At 40.9% G+C, this 26,844-nt stretch overlaps 1 protein-coding gene across 5 annotated transcripts in view; it reads left to right on the forward strand.

The window, feature by feature from the left end:
* Nucleotides 1-26,844, forward strand: part of kcnab2a (potassium voltage-gated channel subfamily A regulatory beta subunit 2a) — a 145,529-nt gene that overhangs the window by 113,471 nt on the left and 5,214 nt on the right. For all 5 annotated transcript variants that reach the window (XM_072452658.1, XM_072452660.1, XM_072452659.1 and 2 more), the window contains 11 exons: nucleotides 4,066-4,109; nucleotides 5,178-5,215; nucleotides 6,709-6,788; nucleotides 12,385-12,429; nucleotides 13,506-13,550; nucleotides 13,766-13,809; nucleotides 14,240-14,326; nucleotides 17,334-17,419; nucleotides 18,403-18,523; nucleotides 20,024-20,118; nucleotides 21,938-22,058. In XM_072452658.1, coding sequence (XP_072308759.1) covers nucleotides 4,066-4,109; nucleotides 5,178-5,215; nucleotides 6,709-6,788; nucleotides 12,385-12,429; nucleotides 13,506-13,550; nucleotides 13,766-13,809; nucleotides 14,240-14,326; nucleotides 17,334-17,419; nucleotides 18,403-18,523; nucleotides 20,024-20,118; nucleotides 21,938-22,058 — 806 coding nt within the window. The remainder of the gene's footprint in view (nucleotides 1-4,065; nucleotides 4,110-5,177; nucleotides 5,216-6,708; nucleotides 6,789-12,384; nucleotides 12,430-13,505; nucleotides 13,551-13,765; nucleotides 13,810-14,239; nucleotides 14,327-17,333; nucleotides 17,420-18,402; nucleotides 18,524-20,023; nucleotides 20,119-21,937; nucleotides 22,059-26,844) is intronic.

Below are 26,844 nucleotides of genomic sequence, written 5' to 3' on the forward strand. Positions count from 1 at the left end.
ACATCATCTTTGGTGCAAAGTTGCTTTTATCTTTTTACATTGTTATCACATGTCCGTAAGTAGGTCAAGAAGAGGTACACTTTATTATTTTGTTGAACTAACTTAGTCTGCCTATTATCAAGTGTTCCATGCAATATGTTCAGGAATATATTTACTATAACAATAATATATGGCAAATGTTTTGATTTTGGATCTTTACAGTTTGTTTGACGAAGCAAAGACCCATAAACTGAACTCGCTCAGACCTGTGATAGAGCATTATATTGTCTATTTATTAATTCATTAAGGTTTGATTTATACAGTCCATTCACGTTTGGAACGATAGTTGAACCACTTGGTTGAACCTCAACAATGACATTGACAATTGAAGCAGATTTCTGAAGGACTGACATAATCATCATAATTAGTTCAAAAACCCCTTGTTTGAATTGAGTTACTGATTGAATTAATTTGAGTGCAATTTTGTACGTTGCTAAAAGATGACGTTAGGATTTGAGGATCATTGCACTACTTTAATATTGTTATTGTGGGAAAGATGTAGGTGTTGCCTGCACTTTGAGTGATACAGACTGCAAATGACTCAAACTTGAAATGCTTTGACCAAAAAAAACCTGTCTGAAAGTTGTGTTTGTCAGTGAAGAGCCTCAGAAACTTCAGCTTTGCGATTAACGTCGTTGTGAGTATAAGTTTTTCCTGTGTGAGGTTTGGTATGAGGGATTTGAGTCGGGGCTGAAGGATCCCGGTGCTCTCGATGCTCTCGCAATGGGACGATTTAAGGAGCACGCCTCCATTCACACATCTTTGCACACTCACACACTTCTTTCATCCTCTTTCTTCATATTTAACTGCCCGCTTTTATTCAAATAAACATTGTCCTTGCAAGGAGATTAAGTATACTGTATTTAATCTTCTGCATTTAATAGTAATTGTTCTGGAAAATCGATATTAAAAGTGCACTTGCTTATTTCCATGGAGATTTATGTTGCGCCTGCGATGTTCTACACGGTTTGGCATAAATATAAACTCATCTATTCAGCATTTAAGCGTGAATTCTACTGTGAGTGGTGTTTCCTCACCACAGATCTGACCTGTAACCCTGCCTTGTGGCGCCATCTCCTTGTGTCCATGGAGATTTAGTTTATAATTAATTCCAGGCATCTTTAATCTTATCCGTGTCAAATGCCCGTTCTTGAACCTATCAGATGTTCAAATTGTTTCAGTAGTTCAGTTCAAATGGAAAATTTGATACATTTATTTACAGATAATATTTTACAGCAAAAAAATCGACAAATTGAGTTATGGCAGATGCTCACTATTACAAAACTGCTACAGTCAAGAGTCAAGTAAGGCCAATCACACAAATATGAGCGGATCAATGCAGGAATCGCACTGACGACCTTTAATCACAAGAGGTGCAGACTTTAGACAAGTCTGCACCTCTTTTATTCTTTTACCTTTTACAAGCAAAAGCAATGAAAGGACAGTAGATGACTGTGTTCACATTGGGACAAAACACTAAACTACTAACCAAGACTACAACAGGACCAAACCAGGACTACAACAGGACCAAACCAAGACTACAACAGGACCAAACCAAGACTACAACAGGACCAAACCAGGACTACAACAGGACCAAACCAAGACTACAACAGGACCAAACCAAGACTACAACAGGACCAAACCAAGACTACAACAGGACCAAACCAAGACTACAACAGGACCAAACCAAGACTACAACAGGACCAAACCAAGACTACAACAGGACCAAACCAAGACTACAACAGGACCAAACCAAGACTACAACAGGACCAAACCAAGACTACAACAGGACCAAACCAGGACTACAACAGGACCAAACCAAGACTACAACAGGACCAAACCAGGACTACAACAGGACCAAACCAGGACTACAACAGGACCAAACCAGGACTACAACAGGACCAAACCAAGACTACAACAGGACCAAACCAGGACTACAACAGGACCAAACCAGGACTACAACAGGACCAAACCAGGACTACAACAGGACCAAACCAAGACTACAACAGGACCAAACCAGGACTACAACAGGACCAAACCAGGACTACAACAGGACCAAACCAGGACTACAACAGGACCAAACCAGGACTACAACAGGACCAAACCAGGACTACAACAGGACCAAACCAAGACTACAACAGGACCAAACCAAGACTACAACAGGACCAAACCAGGACTACAACAGGACCAAACCAGGACTACAACAGGACCAAACCAAGACTACAACAGGACCAAACCAAGACTACAACAGGACCAAACCAGGACTACAACAGGACCAAACCAGGACTACAACAGGACCAAACCAGGACTACAACAGGACCAAACCAGGACTACAACAGGACCAAACCAGGACTACAACAGGACCAAACCAAGACTACAACAGGACCAAACCAAGACTACAACAGGACCAAACCAGGACTACAACAGGACCAAACCAGGACTACAACAGGACCAAACCAAGACTACAACAGGACCAAACCAAGACTACAACAGGACCAAACCAGGACTACAACAGGACCAAACCAAGACTACAACAGGACCAAACCAGGACTACAACAGGACCAAACCAGGACTACAACAGGACCAAACCAAGACTACAACAGGACCAAACCAGGACTACAACAGGACCAAACCAAGACTACAACAGGACCAAACCAGGACTACAACAGGACCAAACCAGGACTACAACAGGACCAAACCAAGACTACAACAGGACCAAACCAAGACTACAACAGGACCAAACCAAGACTACAACAGGACCAAACCAAGACTACAACAGGACCAAACCAAGACTACAACAGGACCAAACCAAGACTACAACAGGACCAAACCAGGACTACAACAGGACCAAACCAGGACTACAACAGGACCAAACCAGGACTACAACAGGACCAAACCAAGACTACAACAGGACCAAACCAGGACTACAACAGGACCAAACCAGGACTACAACAGGACCAAACCAAGACTACAACAGGACCAAACCAGGACTACAACAGGACCAAACCAGGACTACAACAGGACCAAACCAAGACTACAACAGGACCAAACCAGGACTACAACAGGACCAAACCAGGACTACAACAGGACCAAACCAAGACTACAACAGGACCAAACCAGGACTACAACAGGACCAAACCAGGACTACAACAGGACCAAACCAGGACTACAACAGGACCAAACCAAGACTACAACAGGACCAAACCAAGACTACAACAGGACCAAACCAAGACTACAACAGGACCAAACCAAGACTACAACAGGACCAAACCAAGACTACAACAGGACCAAACCAAGACTACAACAGGACCAAACCAGGACTACAACAGGACCAAACCAGGACTACAACAGGACCAAACCAGGACTACAACAGGACCAAACCAAGACTACAACAGGACCAAACCAAGACTACAACAGGACCAAACCAAGACTACAACAGGACCAAACCAAGACTACAACAGGACCAAACCAAGACTACAACAGGACCAAACCAAGACTACAACAGGACCAAACCAGGACTACAACAGGACCAAACCAAACCAAATCTCTCATTCCCATTGTCCAACACATTTCTATTCTTCAAGTTTGTGACTAACTTTATCAAATCAAACTCTTTCTTAATGACAATGCTTCTAAAAATCACAATTATAATGTTTCAGTTCATACAATTGTATTATGACCTGAATAATCTCGATTAATTGAGATTATTTAAATAAGCCCAACTGTTTGCTCATGATAGAAGAACATAATCCTCATTCTTTCTCACCACATAAATGCCTACAAGTGACTTACTTACTGTGTAGTCTGATAATTAGTGATTCTGCTGAACTACTGAAATGAATTGCCATGTCTTTTATATGAATGTGTTTTTGGCACTGGGTTAGACAAACTGTAGACGTGTATGACACTGCTATTTCATCAGGCGGGGGCCGCTCTTGTGCTGATGCCCCAGTGAAGTGTAAAATGCCACACATCAGTGCCATCTCAGTGCTGCATTAATATTAATATAACTCTCTTATTTGACAGAAACCTTGGAAAGTCGGGCCTGAGGGTGTCCTGCCTGGGATTAGGTAAGAGACTGTCTAATGGACGACTGATGAGATGATAACCGCACAGACCTCTGCTTCCATGAGACACACTCAAAGACTGCGGCTTTCTTTTTATGTACATTATCAAAACCACTCAAGTTTATAAATCTTAGAACTAAATCTAAATTATTAAATTATCTAAATCACATTTTTATTTACTTATTTATTTAATAATAACAAAATGCATATCACTTTTAAAGCGCTTTTCAAGACGCTCAAAGAGTCTTCACATTGCATTATTCATTCACTCCGCACTTGGTGGTGGTAAGATACCCTGCTGCCCTGGGGCAGACTGATGGAAGCAAGGCTGCCAATCTGCACCATCTGACAGGGCATATGCAAGCAAGAATGGCCAATGCCCTTTTTTTAATTAGGACTGTGCATATTAATCAATGTGCCAGCAGCAATAGCAGTAGTAGCAATTGCTAAATTTCTTCCTAAATACATTACACGTTCATTTAGAAAAAAAGTGTAATTGCACACCATTAAATGAAAATCAAAATAGACAACAGATACAACATGACAGGACACTACCAAGAAAACTGAAATGATCATCTATGGGTGCATGACTGACTTATCCTGTGTTATGCTCATGTCATTATTCACTTTTCTAATAAAGAAAAAGTCAAACTTTTTTTATTCCTAAAACCAAAAGAGGGGTTTATTAAACTCTTAGTAAATTAGAAAGTTGACATAGGCCAATACCGGTTGTTGAGATAAGATTAAAAATGTTATATTGTATCAGCGGGTGGAAAAAAATCTCTAGCTATTCATCACTCAAACTGTTTCTCTGACGATATTGGCCGCTTTATCGTGCGCTGGTGATCATTTGTTTTGAACTTGGGCCAAACTGGACCAAGCCTTGAAACACATGTCTTCCCTCGTGGCCTGTCACTTCCTTCAGAGACACATACGTCTTTACACATGCTCGTCTGGAGTATGAAAAGTGTTATATTTAACCCCGCCGCTCCGGTGTACAGTGTGTAGTATCAGTGATCACGGCTGAGACCACACATGCACATTTTGAGCCTCTTCTTTTTCCATTCACAGGAACATGGGTCACATTCGGAGGACAGATAACGGACGAGGTGAGAATGGATGGATGTCTTTTTAACACGAGTCAAACTTGTGGGAAAATGGAAATCTTACCCTGACATCATATCTGTTTTGAAATTGCTCAGTGTGTTTACTTTCGAGACGTGTTACAGATCACATCGTACAGTCGTTAACAAGAACCATCCATCCATCCATCTTCTGCCGCTTTATCCGGGGCCGGGTCGCGGGGGCAGCAGTCTGAGCAGGGACTCCCAGACTTCCTTCTCCCCAGACACTTCCTCTAACTCCTCCGGGGGGATCCCGAGGCGTTCCCAGGCCAGCCGAGAGACATAGTCTCTCCAGCGTGTCCTGGGTCTTCCCCGGGGCCTCTTCCCGGTGGGACATGCCTGAAACACCTCCCGAGGGAGGCGCCCAGGAGGCATCCGAAACAGATGCCCGAGCCACCTCAGCTGGCTCCTCTCGACGTGGAGGAGCAGCGGCTCTACTCCGAGCTCCCCCCGTGTGGCCGAGCTCCTCACCTTATCTCTAAGGGAGCGCCCAGCCACACGGCGGAGGAAACTCATTTCGACCGCTTGTATCCGCGATCTTGTTCTTTCGGTCACTACCCAAAGCTCATGACCATAGGTGAGGGTAGGAACGTAGACCGACCGGTAAATAGAGAGCTTTGCCTTTCGGCTCAGCTCCCTCTTCACCGCAACGGTCCGATGCAGCGACTGCATCACTGCAGCCGCTGCACCGATCCGCCTGTCGATCTCACGCTCCATCCTTCCCTCACTCGTGAACAAGACCACGAGATACTTGAACTCCTCCACTTGGGGCAAGGACACCCCACCCACCAAGAACAACAACAACAAGAACATTTAATAATATTGAAGTGGATTAAAACTTTATTCAAATACACTGCTGGCCAAAACAAAAAAAAAAAGTCGCCACTTTGATTTAATTAGGCAAATACAGTAGGTACGAGCCTCCTACTGGAGAACTGCTGCATGTGGTGATCTTTCAGCTGCAACAGAGTATTTCAACTCAACTGATGCTGCGAGAAGCTTCACATTTCTGAAACGACCATGTGAAAGACAAATCCCGTGGTCATGGAAAAGATGTCGAAGGGTCAAATTATTGGCATCAAGCAGAGAAAACATCTAAAGAGAAGTAGAAACTAATGTACTACAAATCTGAGACTTTGTGCAGTGGTCACTCTCTCACATCATCAATACAAGATCAGTGTGAAAAATAATGCAACACTGGATGTGAATAAATCTTTTAATATGGCAGAAGCTTATTGAAACAGCGAATGTGTGCTGTAATCAAAGCTAAAGGCAGTCCAACAAAATATTACAGCTCGTGCCCCTTTCCTCCTTCCCCCTGTCCACTTCTGTGACTAAAATAATATGTTTGTCGGAGTCAATATTGACCAAACAAGGCCACGAGATCAGAATATATTTTGGATATTGTATCGTAGCCTATCACCCTCAGACATTAGCGACGCTTTAGTCATGCGTTTCTGCCCCTTCGTTCTCAACAGATGGCGGAGCAGCTGATGACTCTGGCCTACGAAAACGGCATCAATCTGTTTGACACGGCCGAGGTCTACGCCGCTGGAAAGTGAGTACATTCAGATCCACCGGTCATTTCTCTGCAGAACGAGGAGGTGCTGCACGGGAGGGTGATTAATGCGCCGTCGAGCCCGCACTGTGAGCCTCTGAAAAGATTCCTATTCCTGACCCAGACAATGAGCCAATTAAAACGAGCAAAGTGCGAGGAGAAGGTTGGCAGGAGACGTGATCGACGCGTTGATGTGGGTTCGGACATAAAAGATTTGATTTGCGTCAATTAACAGAGACGTGACGATCGCCCGCTGTATTGAAAAGACGATAAGAAACTAGTCATCTATGCTAAAGGAAAGGTCTTAATGATTTATCTATTGAAATAAAAGAAGAAAAAGTTAATACAGGCTTTACATTTCACTGATTAATGATGCCGAAGCCAATGTCGAGTGTAAATATGATGCAGTGAGGCCAAAGAACATGTTTAGGGTTAAAAACATTGGCATCTGAGGCCATACAGCTGCTACTCAAATCCCTCAGTCTTTTCTGGAGTGCTGGATAAATATAGGAAACATGTAATTTAACGTCACTGAAATGTCCCCTGGAGGCTGACGATTACATAAAGTGCATTATAAAGAATAAACATGGACAGATTTGAGCGTTATGGTTATTGTGAGAGGAGACATTCAATTCAATTATTACGATTATGCACAGTTATGTATCAACACCATGACCCAAAATAATGACGTAATGAATCCCTATTATTCACTTTGTCCAAAACGTAGCTATTGTGCGGTCTTGTATGCGACCAGCTTTATGAAATGTAGAATGTACTGAATTTAATAGTCATTTTTGCTTCTAAAATGATCACAATTGTTTTTTCTAATGATTATATTGTGACCTGAATAATCACGTTAATTGATCAACCCGAATATCTCGACTAAAGTTGGGTAGTATATCAAAATTTAGATAAGAATGCGCATGTTGTTTTGAATATATACCCAATATTTAAATTTTAGCTCTCGTTTATAGTGGGAAAATGCCTCATAAAGCGCTGATTAGAAATAAAAGTGCAAAAAGGTCTTTCAAATATGGCTCTAATGAGACCTTCTGCAATTTTTGGGTTAATTTCACAGACATTTCCTATGCGTCTATTATTAAACCTATTATGTTTTAACACCTTTCTTTTGCATTGTCATTATATAGTGTAAATGTATGATCGCCAAGCCCTAATCCTGACATCCCGTCTACTCAAGCGTGGATTTAATTATGTTCGCCATGTGCAAAATGCTCTGACAATCTAAACTAAAATAACTGTTATGCATTTGTCATCACCTTGTTTAGTGAAGATTTGTTGCTCTAATTCCTGGACAGACGGTGAAGGTATTTTTAACCGCATATGGCATCCCCGCGGTTTGCTGCTCTGAAGTCGAGGGTGGATTCATCTGTCTTTGTACAAACTTGCTTTGAAATAATCTTAGGGATTATCCATGGTATCAGTACCACTGATTAACGGCAGCAAGTCACTTTGTACTCCGCCCAGGAATGATTTTAGTTTTGGATTTATTTTTTTAAGAGCGGTGAACGAAGCCACCAGCCAAAACATAAAGAGCTTAAGATACTACGAGCATTTAGGAGACTACTAAACCACATCTAATCTGTTTTATCATGAGAAGATAGAAACAGACAAATGAGTACACACTTTGCTATTGTCTGGATTACTAGCAGTACATTCTGAACACAATGAAACACTATCAGCAGAGCTAAATCTGAACATGTTTGAGTCTAATCTCTCATTATAAAATCATTAAAACATCTAAAAAATAAATAAAATGTATTAATGTGGATGTTTTGCATGAAGTCAGGAGGTTGTAACTGTACTCTGTTGTGTTACACTCAGGCAGACAGTTGATTGACATTGGCATATGACCTTTGAACCCCGCATCCCTTCACAGTGAGACAGATCTGGCAGAGCTGCAGCGGCACGTGCTAATGTTAGCGATAGCCTCCCAACGCGCAGTATGTCATGCACAGGTGCTAATCCTGACACCTCCTGCACCTAAGCAGATTATGTGACACGTATCTGAGTGTGCCACATTCAGCCGGTACAGCCCCGGCTTTCATGTGCATTTCCCTCCGCTCAGATTCATTAGACTGACATGTAACCGACGGAAACCTATAAGAGACCACTGGATTCCTCATTTTAAAGCTGCGTCTGACTGCCATTCAAGGCTACTGGCTCTTAAGCTCCAGAGATCAATGGTTCTTTGGTGATACGAGACTTTAATTTAGAGCCAGTTTCATTCTTTCTCATATTTTTATACTTCTTATTTGGGAATGTTACAATATCTAATTTTAGTGCTATACTTATTTTGAGGAGAATTTTTTGAATTATTCACTACTACTGACAGCTTGACGTATTTAGACTTAAAATCTAGATGGCACTCTTCACTATTGTGCAGAGAAAATAATAAGTATATGTTTAAGTAAGAGTGAATAGCTGTGTCCCTCAGGCCTTGAGGCCTGTGCAAACCACTAAAACCACTACTAAACTCTAATATCGATGATATGATCCTTTGATGATTGGTCTTTACAGCACTTTTGACCAACAATGTTAAAAGTTATGTTAAAGTCAGCCAACAGTTCCATAATTCTGACGTAAAACTCTAAAACGGAAAAGATAAATGAAGTCTAGTCTTTGTTTATCTACGGTTTTGGCAGATGTTGACTGAGTTTACAGTTGATTTGTTTGGCTCAGCCCTGCACCAAAACAGTTAGGAGTCTAATTTATCACTCATTTTACACATTGATTTTGACAACAGTTCCAATATTGCAGATTGGATCAAAATAAATGTTCGCAATTAACGCAGCATGTCTGCTGTTACCAGCTCACACTCCAGCAACGCTTCTAAAACTGTGAATCATTAACTGAATATTAGGTTTTTGTCTCACGTTTGAGCAAGCAACTGCAACGATTAATCAGAATAATTGTGTCTAGTTATTGAGACTGAACAGACTCCAAAACATGTGTGTTTGAAAAAGAAAAAATATATATATTTACACCTTTAAAAGAGATGTTTAAGATAAGTGAAAACAGAACTACATTTAAAAAACATTTAGTGTTTGTTGTTATTGCGTGAAAACCCCACAATGAGACCAGTTCATATCACCTTCTGACAACATATTTCCAACGCAGCCCTTTTCTTCTCTAAAAAGATTCTGAATTCATTCAGAAAAGCTAATAAGTTATGTGTTAGGACAAATAGTCACTTAAGTTTGCCATCACAGGAAAACAATCAGTTGTAGTCATCTGTTTTTTTTAAACTGAAATTATGTCCGAAATAAAAAGGTTTGTAACAGTAACTAACTGAAATAGCCTTAGACGTGAACACCGTTGAATCACATCCTGAGCTTCTGAATAAATCAAAAAGTGTGATACTGATTACACCTGCAGATTATTGCCATTTTCATCTAAGCCTGTCAAAAGGGAAAATTTAACTCTCAAACATGAACAAGAATCTATGAGGATCTATAAAAGCCATTCAAGTCTTGACATGTTTTCCTTCTTTATCGCATGGTTCATGGCATTTATGACTGTTACTGCAAAGACTTTTAGTCAATTGATTTGAAAGAAAAAACCTGGTGTGGTTCTATTGACCTCCAGTATGTGTGCGGCTCTTAAATGAGGTTTTGTATTGGTAACAGAGCAGACTCTGGTCTGGTCTCAGGGGAGAGGCCTAAAGGTCTGGACTGTCTGACGGGGCAAAAAGCTACTGTGGTCCAACAAGTCAACAAGAGAAATGAGGATATTCATACAAACAAATGCATATTTAAAAAACTAACGTTGGAATGGAACGGCAAAGTGCGTTTGACTCCTGGAGCATGTGGGGCCATTCCGTGTGCAGCGTATGCCTCTGTCAAAGAGAATTTAAACATAATTATTACAACAATGTGTTGAAAACAAAACATGAATGTATCAAGTGCTTGGTCATTAACTTTTTTTCAAAATGGTTGAACTTGATATAACAGTCTTTTTATTTGAGTAGAGCGTCAGGATACTATTGAAGTAGTGACAAAACCCAATTTGGAAAAAAACAGCAGCAGACTCCTTGCTCAGAACTCTTTATTATATTGTTTAAGTATATCTATGTTTTATTGAGTGAATAAGATGTATTACCTAAAGGTCCGGCCGACCTTTAGTCTGGCTTTAAAATGTATCAGGATACTATGAGGAGGAAATTATGAATCTAATAGTTTTTTTAAGAGATTATTGTGATGTTAAATGGAGGAGGAGAGGTTTTAAGTGGGTTAAGAGGAATTGATGGAGTGAGTTTACACATGGCGGCACAGCACTTTCCCAGAGTGCATTAGAATGAATGTAATCAGTGCTGGGGCTGCGCGAGGACAACAGTCTGGTCCTGCTGAGTAACAGTCAAGTAAAGCTGTGTCCAAAAGAAGGGAACTTTTAACCTAACTCTCAACCCTTTTTTCTCACAATACTTAATTTAATAACCCACACAATTATAGCAACCCACTGTATTAACAATTTATTTCTGTGATGCCTTGATCCTAATGAATTGTAATCAAGAGTGGGCCAAGTACAGAGCCTGTGATAGTCGTTTAAAGTTTAAAGCTATTTATGTCACTCTTCTGATCAATACAATTCTACATATTACATTGAATACATTACAAAGCCCTATCCTTCTTTTAAAGGCATGCATCACTGTTTTTTTTTTTTATAATTACGCCAAATACATTAATTGGAAGTTGCAAAATTAGGGTTAGATTTTATCACTGCCACCATACATTTATCTCAAACATGACATAAATTAATTTTCAATATTGGCTCATAAACTTTAATTTCTTTACTCTTTAACATTTTCTTTTGGACCTGTTCTTTTTTGAATATGTTAAATATCCTGCCTCACAATGCCATTTTGTCTCTTGGAATACCACAATTTTAGACTAAAATGATTGTGATTTGTTGTACAGTTTTGCTATAATACATAGTTTACAGTGGGACTATACTTCTGCTACGTACAGTATGTGTTGTACAGCAGACAGGCTGGTGGCCAGTCAATGAGCCCCATGTTGGACGCCAGTCATTACCGCCCTGTGGACTCACGCCCCACGGAGCCCCTGTCTGATCCACTCTCTATTACTGCACCTGCCGACCCCGTGCCACTGTGGCCTAAACCGGTGGCCACCAAAACACCTTAATTATTCAAGTACTTGCACTGATGTGGTTCCATACGGGTGCAATTTACTAAATAAATGTATGTTGAAAAATGTTGTGTTTTTAGTTGCTCAAATCAATAGAAAATGCTGTGTTTTATTTGTACTTTTACTTCATTTCAGCCTCCTTTGTATAATAATATAATAATAAAAAGTGAATGTCTAATTTCCCAAACCAACTAAATCAAACTGCAACTGGCTTAAAATGTACATTAGCTCCAGAATTTTGTAGCAGTTATTTAATAATTATGACTTAAATATAATTAACAGAAAAAATTGCCACATACAATTAGAATAATTCACTTTAGATGTACTAAATGTCTCCCGTCTGAACTACAAAAATAACTTGCCAAACTGATTTTTAGACCACCTGTAGGTATGTGATACTAATATTAACTTTCTGTGCTTGTGGTTCTTAGGGCGGAGGTGGTGCTTGGGAACATCATAAAGAAGAAAGGATGGAGGTACCAAACCGCACTTTAATCACCTTTTGCTCTTTTTTAATTTCCGCCCGGCCCGCCCGCCTCCCTTATCTGGCACCATCTCTTTGCTGCACATATTGGGAGGAGGTCGTGTGTTGTGAAGAAGAGCTGAAAGCTGAAAGAGCTGAACGATTAACGCAGACAGCCCAGCCATGCCTACAGAACCGTGTCCATCCTCAACGAAGCTAAATAATGCATCGGCTAACTCTAATTTGTCATTTTCTTTCTTTGTCTTTAATTGGCTTTTCCATTCCACTGGAAAATTAGAATCCTAGAGTAACACTTGATGTGTGTATAACTAGAGCAGAAGGCTAGGATATAGTAAGCTGCTTAATTACAAGACCTTGGCATAGAACAAATATGAAAATAACCCAAGTTGAAATTACAATAAGCAGCAAAAAAAAAAAGCATTTACTGTCATTTTCAGGCTGTAAAATGCTCCTGAATAAAAGCTGCGGCATCGAAATTTACAAAGACAAAATTAATTGTACGGTTAAGTTCAGTGGGCAGAGAACTGATTAAACAGGATGTGCCTGTCAACAGTTTTTAAAAGAAATAGATGATTTATTTCTGTCAATTCTACTGTCAATAAGCCGCAGATGCCCACGTAACATGAGATATTTACAGAAAAATATTATGGTCCGTGGTAGTGAGGCACATTATGTCTTTTGACCCGTGAGTCAGGTCGGGCCAAGAAAGTCTCATTTCAATGCGGCAGGTTCAGAACTGCAGACCGCCGTATATCACATGTCTGCGCTCCATGTGTCTTTGTGTTCAAACTCGTCTAGACTCACTTCCTCATTAGACTCATTTCTCCGTGAAAATGAGTCTGATTGTAATAAAACACAGCGTTCTGAAGCTTAAGCTATAGAAAACATGATGTGACCACTGTCCACTGACGTCTTCTGCAGTGTGTCAAACGCTTGCGCTTCCTGCTAGAGTGCCCCCCGGTGGCCGTTAGTCAGTAAAAATCTATAAATCCGACGCACCGTTGTATTCATACACTCTACTGTATGTTTTACTGCTGTAACTCATGCTCTTTCTTTTCCTATTTGCAGGCGTTCAAGTTTAGTCATAACAACAAAGATTTTCTGGGGTGGGAAGTAAGTACATTTTTCATTATTTCTGATTGATTCTTGTTTGAAAAAGTATGAACCTCTCCAGATATTAAATTAAAACTCGCTCCTCCCTGTAAATAGTAAATATTTCATTTCTCATGTATTTTATCGCCCTTCCACAGAAGAATCCAATAGTTTCTCATATAGTAAGGGTTTAATTTTTCCCCCCGTAATTGCGTCTGATGCGTCTTTTGTTGCAGGGCTGAAACCGAAAGAGGTTTATCCCGAAAACACATTATAGAAGGTACGTCGCAGCGCTGAAGATTATTGGATTATGGGACTAAACAACAACAAACGCTCCCATAGATGTGACGCATCTTGGGAAACGCTTACACATTTGAATAAAAAACAGCTTTTTTACGTGCACTAATTAATCAGGCTTTGATCAGTTTATGAACAACCTAAAAATGTGCATGTGCTGGATAAGAGCGAGATGGACAACACTAAGGATGCAGTGAACAAAATTAAAATGCACAGTATATTCTTGTTCTGGGTATTGTTTTTTTCCCATTAAGCCACAAAACATGTATATTGTAATTAACATAAAAACAATGAATATATTTTTGTAGCTACAGTTTATGGTCCAGAATGTTGTTATTGAATATATTTGTATTCGCTGCTTACATGTTTTCATACCTATGTACACCGTTTATTTACAAAAGTTTCCATTTTAGGTTTAAAGGCATCATTAGAAAGACTCCAATTGGACTATGTGGATGTGGTTTTTGCAAATAGGCCGGACCCAAACACGCCGATGGAAGGTAATATTGTCACACACAAATGTAACTTGGGTTCAGTGCTTTGTGGGAGGACATCGCATTGACCTGAAATCATGTCTGTGTCTTTTATCTAATATTGAAGGATTTATCTTATGGGGACCTGTGTTTTTGGTTCCCACAAAGGAAAAGGTGTGCTGTGTGTGAAGATTTTAGTCCTCTAACAATACGCCCATCGCAATATTGTTTTACGGCTGCTGTTGCTCCTGTTTCTCCTTCTTCTTATCCCACTATTGATAGATAACCACTGCAGCGTCAATCAATTACAAGTTTGGACCTTGAAATCCTTACAACTGCTCGTTTTGCTTCCTTTTACACAATTGCAAATGGTTCCTCTCTGGCTTATACTTTATACGCATCACAAAATGTAAAAACGGTTTTCTGTATCTGTTTCTAGGTCGATCTGCCAATACTGTACATAATAAACCTCTTCTGTTCCTACAAATACAATAAGACAAATGGGATGTGCCAAATACATTGTTATTTGTACATAGTTTGTGTCCCGGAACTCCCACTTCCACAGGCTGTAAAGGCAGAGAGATGCTGATGTTTGAGACCTTTTTAAAATGTCAGATGTGTGTGGGCTCAGCTGGTCCAGTTTGTATCTGCACTTTCCCTCACGGGTCAAAGGTCAAAAGGTCCGGCGCCGGCCAAGTTTCTGCCGTTGCTTCAGGCATGTTCTCTCTCCGCTCGCCACATGTAGCTTCTGCGGCTTAAAACGCTACAGTTTCGATGAGGTTTTGCATATTAAAATGGTGGAATGGGTGAATACGGCTGAACTTAACCTGGCCATCTGTGAGTCTCAGTAGACATAGCAGAGAATCCATTTATACTAATAACTTTATAATACGTCTAACATAATCTGGGGAGAATTAAACTATTTGGCTCAATGTGCTCTAGAAAGCTACTATTGTATTTTTGTTGTCTGGTGTTTTATACAAAATAGCATTGAAAGAAAACTCAAATGATGATATTTGTTTAGTCTGTTGTGTTTTTTGTTATCTTGTATAAATACTAATTCATTCCCTCCATGTGTTGTTTTGTTACTTGGGACAGACAAATGAGAGGCTGTCTGTCTCTCACTGGGATTACATTGTACATTAGCTAATTCATTTGGTAACTTGTGTTTAATTATGCACAGATGTTGTTATGTCCCATTCAACTAAACTAATGCCACTTCTAATGTGACAGCAATGCCTTTGAAATGAACCTGAACGCTTGTTGAATAGTGTAGATAAAGCGTTAGCGGGGGGGGGACTTTAGCCTGTAATATCACAAACTGTGTCTGTGCCGTTGCTAAAGTAACCATGTTTGTCATTAGTGCTGCTTCCCAAGAGTTGCTTAAACTTAAAGCTAGGTTCAATTATAGCATAGCACGGGTGAACTGACGCAATCGTCTGACAACGCTTTGCATTGTGGGGGCGTGAACCGCTAGTGTCATTTATATGCATTGTAAAACACTGGTTTAAATCGCACCTCGAGTCACTAATGTTCATCCATGAGGCAGAGGGAAAAAAGAGGGAGTATGTTTGTTGTTTGCCCTGGCACTGGTGGTTGTGAAGAGGAAGAGATGGAAATGCCGAGGAGGCTGAGGGTTCGGCTGCTGCGCTGGGGATGATTTTTAAGAATGAGTTGCCACAGTTTGGTTGGTGGCGTTTCAAAAGGCGGCAGGTCGTTACGGGTTGACGCTTGGGCTGCAAATAACGATTGTTTTAGTAGTCGACTAGTCAAACGATTATTTCTATTACAGTGAGACTTTTGAAATACATTATCAACCAAATAAGAACTGAAATATGGTGACTGAAGGCTTCTAGGTAGAGAATATTTCAAATGAAGTGTAGTTTATTTAATTTTTTTGTATATTTCTGCCACTCTTTGTTACATGTTATTGTTTTTGGAGTCTTTATAATCCAGAAAATGTTTAAAAGTATTAAAATATGTTTTTTTTTTATTGTCGACTAGTCATGATTAGTTGATTTATAATTTTAGCCATAGTTGACAATGACAGGAGTAATAATGAGTAAAAAGATAATAACAATAATTATATAAAGTAATACATTAAAAATAATAATAATTAGTAATAAAAACATGTTATTTATACAGTGCTTTTTGGACTCTCATCGACGCTTTACATTGTATTATTCATTCGCTCCACACCTGCTGCCCTGTGGTAGACTGACTTCCTGATTTAATTTACTCAAATAATTGCTATTTGTCTACTACGCCGTGTAAATTGTGAAGCTCGGAGTTGTTAAATTGCAGCCTCGAGCATCAACCCTAAATTACTACATGACAGCAGGCGCACGCAGGGACTTTAGCTTTGGACTTCCAATAAACAGACGTCACAGCGGCGCAGAGTCACTGGAGACACAGCCACTATTTACACCATTTTACCTCTGGTAAAGGTCAGTTGCCAGTCCATTCCGTAAAAAGACATTTATGTTTTTCTACAAAAGTGCAGCTTAAAAACCTGCCGAAAAGTAAGAGAGCTACGAGCCAGTAATTCCTCCCTGACGTTCACTCCAGCCTTTCAGTGCTTTAATAGGAAAATAATCCCCAACACATTTTATTTATAGAAACAAACACGCATTTATCAGCCTGTGTTGAAGGATTGTAAGCACGATTTTATTACAGCACCATTTTTACCCTGTGTAAACCTGTTCTACTTTGTCTCTCTGAAGCTGAAGCCTATTTTCTGTCACAACTTTTACTTCTGCAATTACATCTGCGGGTACTTGATGTCCAGCCTTGTCAAATATTTACTGCTATGTTTACTACTACTACAGGCCGACTTCAGTGTGGCTAATTTTGAACCTTCCATTACTGTAGTTATAAAAATATAAATACATAATAATGAAGTATGTTGATAACTTATTGCCACTGATTATTGTCTTAGCTTTCCTTCTATGTCGCAGTACACTTTATTTTCAGTTGTGACAACAGATGAGATGCACAGCTTGGAGTAATGAGCTGTCCCATTGTTTTGTTGCAGAAACGGTCCGAGCGATGACCCATGTGATAAATCAGGGGATGGCGATGTACTGGGGCACGTCTCGCTGGAGCCCGATGGAGATAATGGTGAGAAGCATGTTTGCAAATATATACAGTGAACAATAATAGTCAGAATATGCCAGAAGGGTTCACGTGCTGTGTGTTAACGTTGAGGGACAAAGTTGTTATGAGCAAAGAAATGTGTATTCAAGTAAAAAGTAAATGCTGAATTATGAAAAACATGTAATTTGTCCCAGACTTGACCCAAACACGGATACATTATAATCTCAAATCATTTATAGCTGTATATTTCAAGCTAAATATTTCTTCAGTTAACATTGTACAAGTTGGTAGTATGCTAACATATAGTACTTTTAAAAGGCTTGGATGTAAATGATTAACATTTACCATAATGTCTAAAGTAGAGATGGGGCAGTATGAGATTTCCGGGGTCCAGCATCATGTTTACTGTATACTGGGAAGTTGCATATTTAAAAAAGTTTTACAAAAACAATGGACGTCTTAATGTAACTGAATATTGTACTGGATTTATTGCTCCTTTATGCTGTACTCGTAGACCATATATGGTCTATGGCTGTACTTCACAGATTTGGGGAAACGGAAGAGCAATTACAGTATCAAGACAAAAAAAGTCGTTCACAGTGATTTGGTGTAAATGCATACACTAGACTATCATGTTATTTATTTCACAATATGATATCTTTTGCAATATTATAGAAAGTCTATAGAATTGTAGATAATAGAAATGCTAAATAAATATAAAAATGCTTAGTAACAGTGACGCTTATTATTTGAAATATTGTGACAGCGATACGATGTCACGGTATTTCAGTATCTCAGGAAGCCCATCTTCATGGTATCGAAGCATTGAAACATTTTGGAGGTATTTACTATTATCATTGTGACTTGATTTGTCCTCTCACAAGAATCTTACCTCTATAATTGAACATTACGACGTGCCTCTCTGACTCTTCTCACATAATTGCGTTGCATCTGGTGCGTCGTTTTATAACCCAGGATTCACTTTGTTTCTTCCCATTATTTTTTAGGAAGCATATTCTGTGGCGCGGCAGTTCAACCAGATCCCTCCCATCTGCGAACAGGCCGAGTACCACATGTTCCAAAGGGAGAAGGTGGAGGTGCAGCTACCGGAGCTCTTCCACAAGATCGGTGAGGCCTGACATGAGCTTTCAGGGGATAATGGTTTGGAGGGAAGAGCTATTACTGCCACCTGAACTCCAGACTACATAAAAATTATTTTGTTGGACCACTAAAGCCAGAGGAAGGGTTTAGCCTTGTGCTGTCTACCTCCAGTTCTAGTTTGGCAAAGACAAACTCTAAAGAAATGAAATGTGCCAGTGTTTCCTAACCAGGAGTACAGGGTATTTGAATTTAAGAAAACATAATAATATTTTTTAAACAAGAAAATATGTTAAGTTATGGGGTACTTGAGACAAAAAAAAAAGGTTTGACCCTCATTCTCGTCAAGGTTGTTCAGGTTCTTGGGTCAAGTCCTGTTCAAGATGTTGCCTACAGCGTACAATATGTTTAGTCTTTAATCAGGGCTAGGTCTAGTTCTAGATCTGCTGCTCTGGGACAGTTTTCCATTTGCCAATTCCTCTGAACATTGTTTAATCAGCTATTGATTGTTTCATTGTTTAATTCTCTAATCTTCTGTTTCTTAAATCAACAATTCTGGATCGCCCACCGAGGCATCTACTGTAGTGATTTTGAGCGTTACAAAGATAAATGTAATTGAATTGAACTAAACTGTAGTAACTGCTTTGGACAATATTCAGTTTGTAAGTAACCAAATAGAGGTAGATTTATATCACAATTTTCTTAGAGCCGGATCAGAATTTATGTGTACATTCTTTCTTTTGCCTTTAAGAAATAACTAACGCTATCTGTTGCTTCTGAAAGTTCACTTTAATGTCAACCTGTCACTCAGAGCATGACAGAGGCCGACCTATAGGAGGAAAAAGTGGTTTGTGTTCATGTCACTATATACATTTTTAATTCTCATACATTTATATTGGCCTTCAAGAGGTAATTAAAACAGCTTTGACCTCTTTTGTAGTTCACGATTCATTACTGTGATTGGTCAGATCTGCCTGTCACTCAGTTGCTTTCTTTGAGCATAGAGATTGAACAGAAAAACACTAATCAAAAGTACATATCATACTCTCTACAACACGGCACAATTCAGCATCCATTTGTCTGTAATTAAAGGGTCTGTACCTGATTTTAAACATATACAAATACAGAACTACTTTATTTTTATTCTGAGCAAATTATTCATTGTTTGTCTACGTTTAGAGGCCAGAGCAAAGTAACATGCCAACAGTGCTTTCTACGGCAAAAAACAGATTTGATTTTATCACATGAAAAAAAATCGAGTACAGCCCCTTTAATGGCTTTTCTTTACAGTGAAACGACCACCCTTTCTTATTTACACCATGACACATAAATCTGCGGGGTCATTTATTACGTGCAGGATCCCGCCTTAAGTTCATTACTGACTACAACTCCTCTGAAATGTTGCTTGTCACTTCTCTAAACAGAAACCACCAATTATAGTTTGACATTTGATAGTTTGCCTCCATCCCTCCTTCTCTCTCCTCGGCGCTCTCTAACGCTCTTTCTCCCTCTCTCCTCGTTAATGTCCAGGCGTCGGGGCCATGACCTGGTCTCCTCTGGCGTGCGGGATCATCTCAGGGAAATACGACGGCAGGGTTCCTCCGTACTCTCGGGCCTCGCTGAAGGTACAGCCTGGACCCACTCACTCTTTGTCTGTGTCTCTGGTCCTGCTCCTGTCACTGCCGGGTGCCTCACACTCGGGCTGAACAATAACCAAAATCACAATTCGAACGGGCGCAATTTAAATCTCAAGACCTAAAATTATTTGAGCAGTGCAGCATAATGACCTGAGCACGCTACAGAATATCTCCGTGTGCGGTCGTATTATGAAAAAGGAAATGTGCGAACCCTGTAGAACCTGTTGAAACATACGTGTGGTTATTGCATAAGTTTAGCCATTCATATTCATTCCTCTGTCACAAAATATGCACTGTGACCTCAATCTTGACTTTGAAAAGATATCTGCAAATCTATTCACAGCGGCTAACCTTTCCTGCAGCATTGTTCAGCCCCGCCTCTCACTGTTTGCTGTCGACTTTGTGTTTGCTGTTGATGGTCTGTTTGTATCTTCCAGGTTTAATAAGTCTGTGCTTCGTGTTGTAACTCACCACTGTCTTAAACTCTTCACTTTTGCATCAACTCAATATTAGAAACAGGTTTATCATATATGGACAGAATAAGACAACAGAGACACTAATTATCGCAGTCTGAATTTCCATTTTTAAATCTAGTCCAGTCATATTTTTATTGACCCTATTTTATTTTATTTTCAATAGTTTAATGATTAAATTAGTTTCCGATACAGAAATGTATGTATTTGTAATGTTAAAGGTAATACTGTAGCACCATTGTAAATATCCATTAAGTTTGAACAGATAAAAGCCAGGTTGGTTTGAACAACACAAATTACTTAATGATAATGACAACTTAGAATTAATCAGTTTATAATGTTTAACTAATAAGCATGTTTTGTGGACGGGGTCACTGGTTTCTTGTGTCTCTCTGTGTTGAAGTGGCATGTCTGTAGTTGTCTGTAGTTGTTTGTGGAGTTTGTGGAGTTACTAACTGTTGTTTGGGCACTTCCTGGTTCGTGACCCTTGTTTCCCATTTTGGTGTTGCAACATTTGAACTCTTGTCTTGGTGTTGCCTGTTGGTGTTGCCTGTTGATGTGGAATTTTCACCAAATAATTGTTGCTGTCTACACTGGAATCTGGTGTTTTGTATTGAATAGCATTAACATGACTGGACTGACTTTGGACACAGTTAATAAGTTTAGATCAGATCTACTGTAATGCTTAGAGCAGATTCAGACATAAGATTGTTTTTATTACAATGACTAATTGGAAACACCTTTATGGTTGAAAAAAGTAAAGCACCAGATAGAATAGGGCTTGAGTCAATCTGCACATGCCCCAAGATGCTTCAGGGCAAACGTTACTCTCTTACATTATCAAACAGGTCAGTGCAGAGAAAGAGAGAGGAAAGGCCAACTGACTTTGGTATAGTATTTAATTATTTAGTCGATTACGACAGGAACCAGATTTGACCTTTCTTTGTCTAAAAATAAATGTTATGAAACTTTCTTTGAAAACTTAAACTAAAGTTACAACTATCAGTAAATAATAATGAAAATATGAAAAATAAACATGTTTGACTTAAATTTGGTATCGACTCTAATTGGGAATGACAAGATCCACATGGTAATGACATTTGAGACTTAAAATAATTAAATAAAAAGTTCCAGAAATAATTACACTTAATTGAAATTATAAAAACAAACTTTGGAAAAAATTGGACTAAGTCACTGTTTAGACTTGAGCAGGACTTTACAGATAGTGTTCCTGACTTACTGCAGAATGTTGAAGGGTGTCCCCTGCTGGCACAGGGCTGCACTGCGCCCAAGACCAGTGCTGGGCTTTAGTAGGTGTGCTGTTTGTCCGACAGGGCTACCAGTGGTTGAAGGACAAGATCCTGAGCGAGGAAGGCCGGCGTCAGCAGGCGAAGTTGAAAGAGCTGCAGGCAATCGCGGAGCGGCTGGGCTGCACACTGCCCCAACTGGCCATCGGTACGCAGACCTCTGCTGCTCTCTCTCTTTCTTCTGTCTGTCCGTGCCTTTGCCTCGGGTCAGCCGGTCCACAGGGGGGCACTGTTCTGTGTAGTCTGTCTGTAGTGGAAGGTTCCATTTAGTACAGTAGTTTTATCTTTTGTGTGTTCAAACTATCACCAGGTAGTATAACTCTATCTACTTCTCAGTGGGAAAAGGCCGGAGGATGACGTCTAGGTTCTGTGAATGACCATACCAGCAAGCTTTGGCCAATCAAACTTCACTTCAAAGTAGGGTATATAAATGAGGGACTTTTGCTGTACATAATGTGTTCTTGACTGTTTACTGTATATTCCCGTAATGAATTTACTTTACATGCTCATTGTCACATACCAACATTCAGTTTGGGCTGCTATTCTAATGACATCACTTGTAGGAGGTTGATCTACATGTTCTTGACAACATTTAATCAATGACAGTCGAAAATCACTCAAACTGTCTTTTCCAGCACATTTACAACTGCTTACACTGGGAAACTCTGCAATAAAGAAAAAAATACATCAATAGAGGGATTAAGGGGCATGGTTTTCTGGTAACACCATTTTAAGTGGAATAAAAATATGCACGACAGCACATTAGCACATGAATGCAGTCGCATGATACCAAACGTATGTGTCATGTTGAAGAGGTTACAGTTTACATTCTGCGCTGTGGTGTTAACATGCTTTTAATAGTTGCCGATGTCAGCATAAAAACACAATGAGCGACATAAATCCAGCGGTGGTAGATGCCTGCAGGGAAGTGAAAATGTAGAGGATCCAAAGACGCAGGGTCCTGAGAGGGCGATAAAGAGTCAGACTCGGGCGTAAATCAGGGACTCTGTTTGCTCTGTTTTGCCGTAATGCTCTTGCTAATGTCTGTATCAACTCTTTCAAATGACACAGAAGATTCAGGATTCCTAAAACTGTAGTTACATTTGCAAGACTTGGTTTGGTTTCACTTTTGGCTTTGGTATAGGGCGTGTTTATACTTACTAGAAAAATGCATTTACCGGTACTTGTGGTGCTAAAAAATGACCGGCCAGTTTGAATTTTAATCAATGTCCAGTGTCCTTCTAGCCAAAGTTGCCACGCCAAACTTCAGATACAGGATCATTAAATAGTTATAAAAATCTGCCATCATTTCTTCTAGTTTCCATCCAGCATGTTGCGCCCTCAGACAGAAGTCATGGGCACTGGTGCGGATTTTGTCCTGAAGCGCCCTGTCCTCCAGATCCCGCCTTAGGCTTTTTTTGTCCTGGTTCTGTTATGATTTCGAGCCTGGTTTTGAGCCCGCTTTGATCGTAGAAACAATCCAATGGTGCATTCACAATACACATTTGATTCAAATCAGAATTAATTTGCCTGGATAGTCCAGTTGATTTGTCTGGTTGGAAAGGTTCATCTCGGTCTGATTGATTCAAACTTTTTTTGTCTGACTTGTGAACGTAAACGAACCAGAGAGCGGATGAAAACAAGGATGTGTGCTACGCTGAGACACACGTAACACTCAAAACAAGCTCCTGTGTGTGATCGACAACAGGACAAATAACACACAGAAAGACTTAAAATAACAGGAGCAAGTTAAAGTCTGGTTTAATTGTATTTACTGATGATTGCCACTGAAATAATTAGTTTACAGTGATTATACCTACAATTATAACAATGATGTAACGCTAAATGGAGCCACGCTGATGCTGGCTTTAACATGACTCCGCACATGTGGGGCAGGTTGTGCACATGTGGGGCAGGTTGTGCACATGTGAGGCAGGTTGTGCACATGTGGGGCAGGTTGTGCACATGTGGGGCAGGTTGTGCACATGTTAGGCAGGTTGTGCACATGTGGGGCAGGTTGTGCACATGTGAGGCAGGTTGTGCACATGTGGCGCAGGTTGTGCACATGTGAGGCAGGTTGTGCACATGTGGGGCAGGTTGTGCACATGTGGGGCAGGTTGTGCACATGTGGGGCAGGTTGTGCACATGTGAGGCAGGTTGTGCACATGTGAGGCAGGTTGTGCACATGTGAGGCAGGTTGTGCACATGTGGGGCAGGTTGTGCACATGTGGGGCAGGTTGTGCACATGTTAGGCAGGTTGTGCACATGTGGGGCAGGTTGTGCACATGTGAGGCAGGTTGTGCACATGTGGCGCAGGTTGTGCACATGTGAGGCAGGTTGTGCACATGTGGGGCAGGTTGTGCACATGTGGGGCAGGTTGCGCACATGTGGGGCAGGTTGTGCACATGTGGGGCAGGTTGAGCACATGTGGGGCAGGTTGTGCACATGTGGGGCAGGTTGAGCACATGTGGGGCAGGTTGTGCACATGTGGGGCAGGTTGTGAGGTGAATCCGTAAAAGCCAAAGAATGAATCAAAACGCTGCTTAAGTCCCGCTTCAAGTTTGTCGTGACGTGGATCAAACAGAGCTCAGGGTCTCTCCCTCACTTTCCCAGTCATTCCTTCAACTGATATTGTACACAACGCCTCTACAGGCAAGGGGTGTTGAAATGCCGTATTTTCCGGACTCGTAAGTTGCGCCGGAGTATAAGTCGCACCAGCCAAAAAATGCACAATAGAGAAGAAAAAAATATATATATAAGTTGCACTGGAGTATGAAATGCGGTTGCAAGTGTGAAAATAACAAATAATCTCACATATAAGTTGCTCCGGAGTATAAGTACATAAGTATAAATATAAGTATAAGTCGCACCCCGGCCAAAACTATGAAAAAAGGTACGATAATTGCCTTTAAAATAAACCAGTGCAATATAACAAACACATCAAATGACGGCTGGTTACACGATACACTTTGAACTGGACCAGCTCAGAGACAATGTTGACAATTGAACCGAGTCCGCTTCAGTTGGTTGTGAATGTGACCTAAGATTCTTGTCCTTAGTTTTTGAAATCTCGTCTAGTCCTGTTTTCGAGTCTGGTTATGACCTAGTCCTGGTTTTTATCCTGGTATCAGTCTTGATTTAGTGTTAGTTTAGTCCTAGCTTTGACTTTTCTAGTGATTGCCCCAGTTTGCTTCTTGCAGTGTAAAGTTTTCCCATCACTGCTATCAGACTGTGGACTCCATGACTCCGCTCCCTCTCAGTATTGCAGTGTCATAGATTAGGTTTCATGGCCCATTAGTGGACGCCCTCATCTCTCCCAATTACCATAAATCCCTCCGGTGCTTCTGTATGCTGTGGGCTAGATTGATGGAGCCAATGCAGTCCTTTACATCACCTTGTCGGCCTCAAATAAACCCTACAGATGGGGCACAGGCCTAGTCCTGGTTTTGTCCTGCTTTAGTTTGTGTTTTCTGGTTTAAGTCCCATTGAGTCATTCCACTCAGCTAGTTTTAGCCCTAGGCGACGTTCATAGCTGCACACACCATATCCAAACTCTGGCTTAACCCGGGACTAAGACCAGGACTACACTGGGATCAGACCAGGACCAAACAAGGACTAGTGTGAACACAGCCCTAGATTTATGGAGTGTATGCCATCCTCAAATAAACACTCCAGAAGGGTGACACACAGGATTAATCTTAGTTTAGTCCTAGTCTAGATGTACTTTAAGGTCATGTCTCTACATCACAGTGACAGCCTCAAATAAACACTGCAGAATGGGGACACATCTTGTCCTGGTTCGGGTTTAAGACTTATTTTTGTCGGGGTCTAGATTCAAGGTTCCTCCCCTATATCACATTGACAGTGACAAATAACACTACAGACATGACACAACCTGTTGTCTTATGGATTTCAATCTTCTTTGACTTACTGGTTGATTGTAGTTCTATTCAATCCCTTCTTACCGCCAGAGGCGGTGTCCTAAGCACTGAATGATGAGAGCTCAATCCCTTCTCTTCTTCTCATGCTGAAACATTGAATTGTTATCTGCTGGTTTGCTTAGCACCGCGACTTACCTCGAGGCAGCGAGTATTTGCTTCCTTCAGGGGCTGTGAAAGCACTGGCTTTCTGCCGGTCGACGATATTGTCGACTGGTGGCAGCTGGGTGGTTGTAGCCGACTACACTGCCAGGTAAGCACATTGATTTGAGCCTGATTACTGATTGTTTCAGAGCCACTTGCAGAGCTGTCTTTTGACTTGTTTTGTTCCAGCTCCGTTTATTGTGTGCCACTGCCGTAGTTGGCTTGAGCGGCCGCTTTTGTCCCGCTTTGTTGTACTGTTTGACAGCTAATTATTTTGCCCGAATTCGCAATGTCGTATCACCGACAAATTCTTGTGCCGGGCATAAGATGCGGCGGCGCAGAAGGGTAGGATGGGAAACTCCCTTTTCCACCTGTTGCTCGGTCTATCCACGACACAGAGAATGCTTGATGCGTCTCTGCATGCGTGTTCTCATATGTCCAGGGAGCTCGGTCGCGTGTTGTCCATTCTGACGCAGGCTCACTGTCAGGTGTGGTTATCCCAGTCCCCGCCCACAGAACCGTGTAAGTCTTACACTGTAAGAGGACGTTAAGGAGCGTTCTGGTTGTCTCAGGAGAACTCTTTGGTGCGACTGCGCTTGAGGCGTTGGAATGCAATGCACAGGCTAGACAGACTAGGAGCCAGTTGGTCGGTCTCCGCAGACGGACCCCTCAGCGTGGCGGCCCGCTTGCGTCTGGCCCTCAGTCCGTTGCCCCATTGGCCCTTACAAGCACCATGCGTCCACGGGGTGGACAGCCCTTTGATCGGAGGAGGGTGGCCCAGACTTCGGTCTCGGGACCACCTCATTCTGCTCAGACCCCCCAGGGGCCAGGGGGTTGGCGCTGAAGCCAGGC

Source organism: Eucyclogobius newberryi, unplaced genomic scaffold (assembly GCF_026437365.1).
Source record: "Eucyclogobius newberryi isolate DKJ021-1_F unplaced genomic scaffold, fEucNew1.0.hap1 SCAF_19, whole genome shotgun sequence".
In the NCBI taxonomy this organism is placed as follows: Eukaryota; Metazoa; Chordata; class Actinopteri; order Gobiiformes; family Gobiidae; genus Eucyclogobius; species Eucyclogobius newberryi.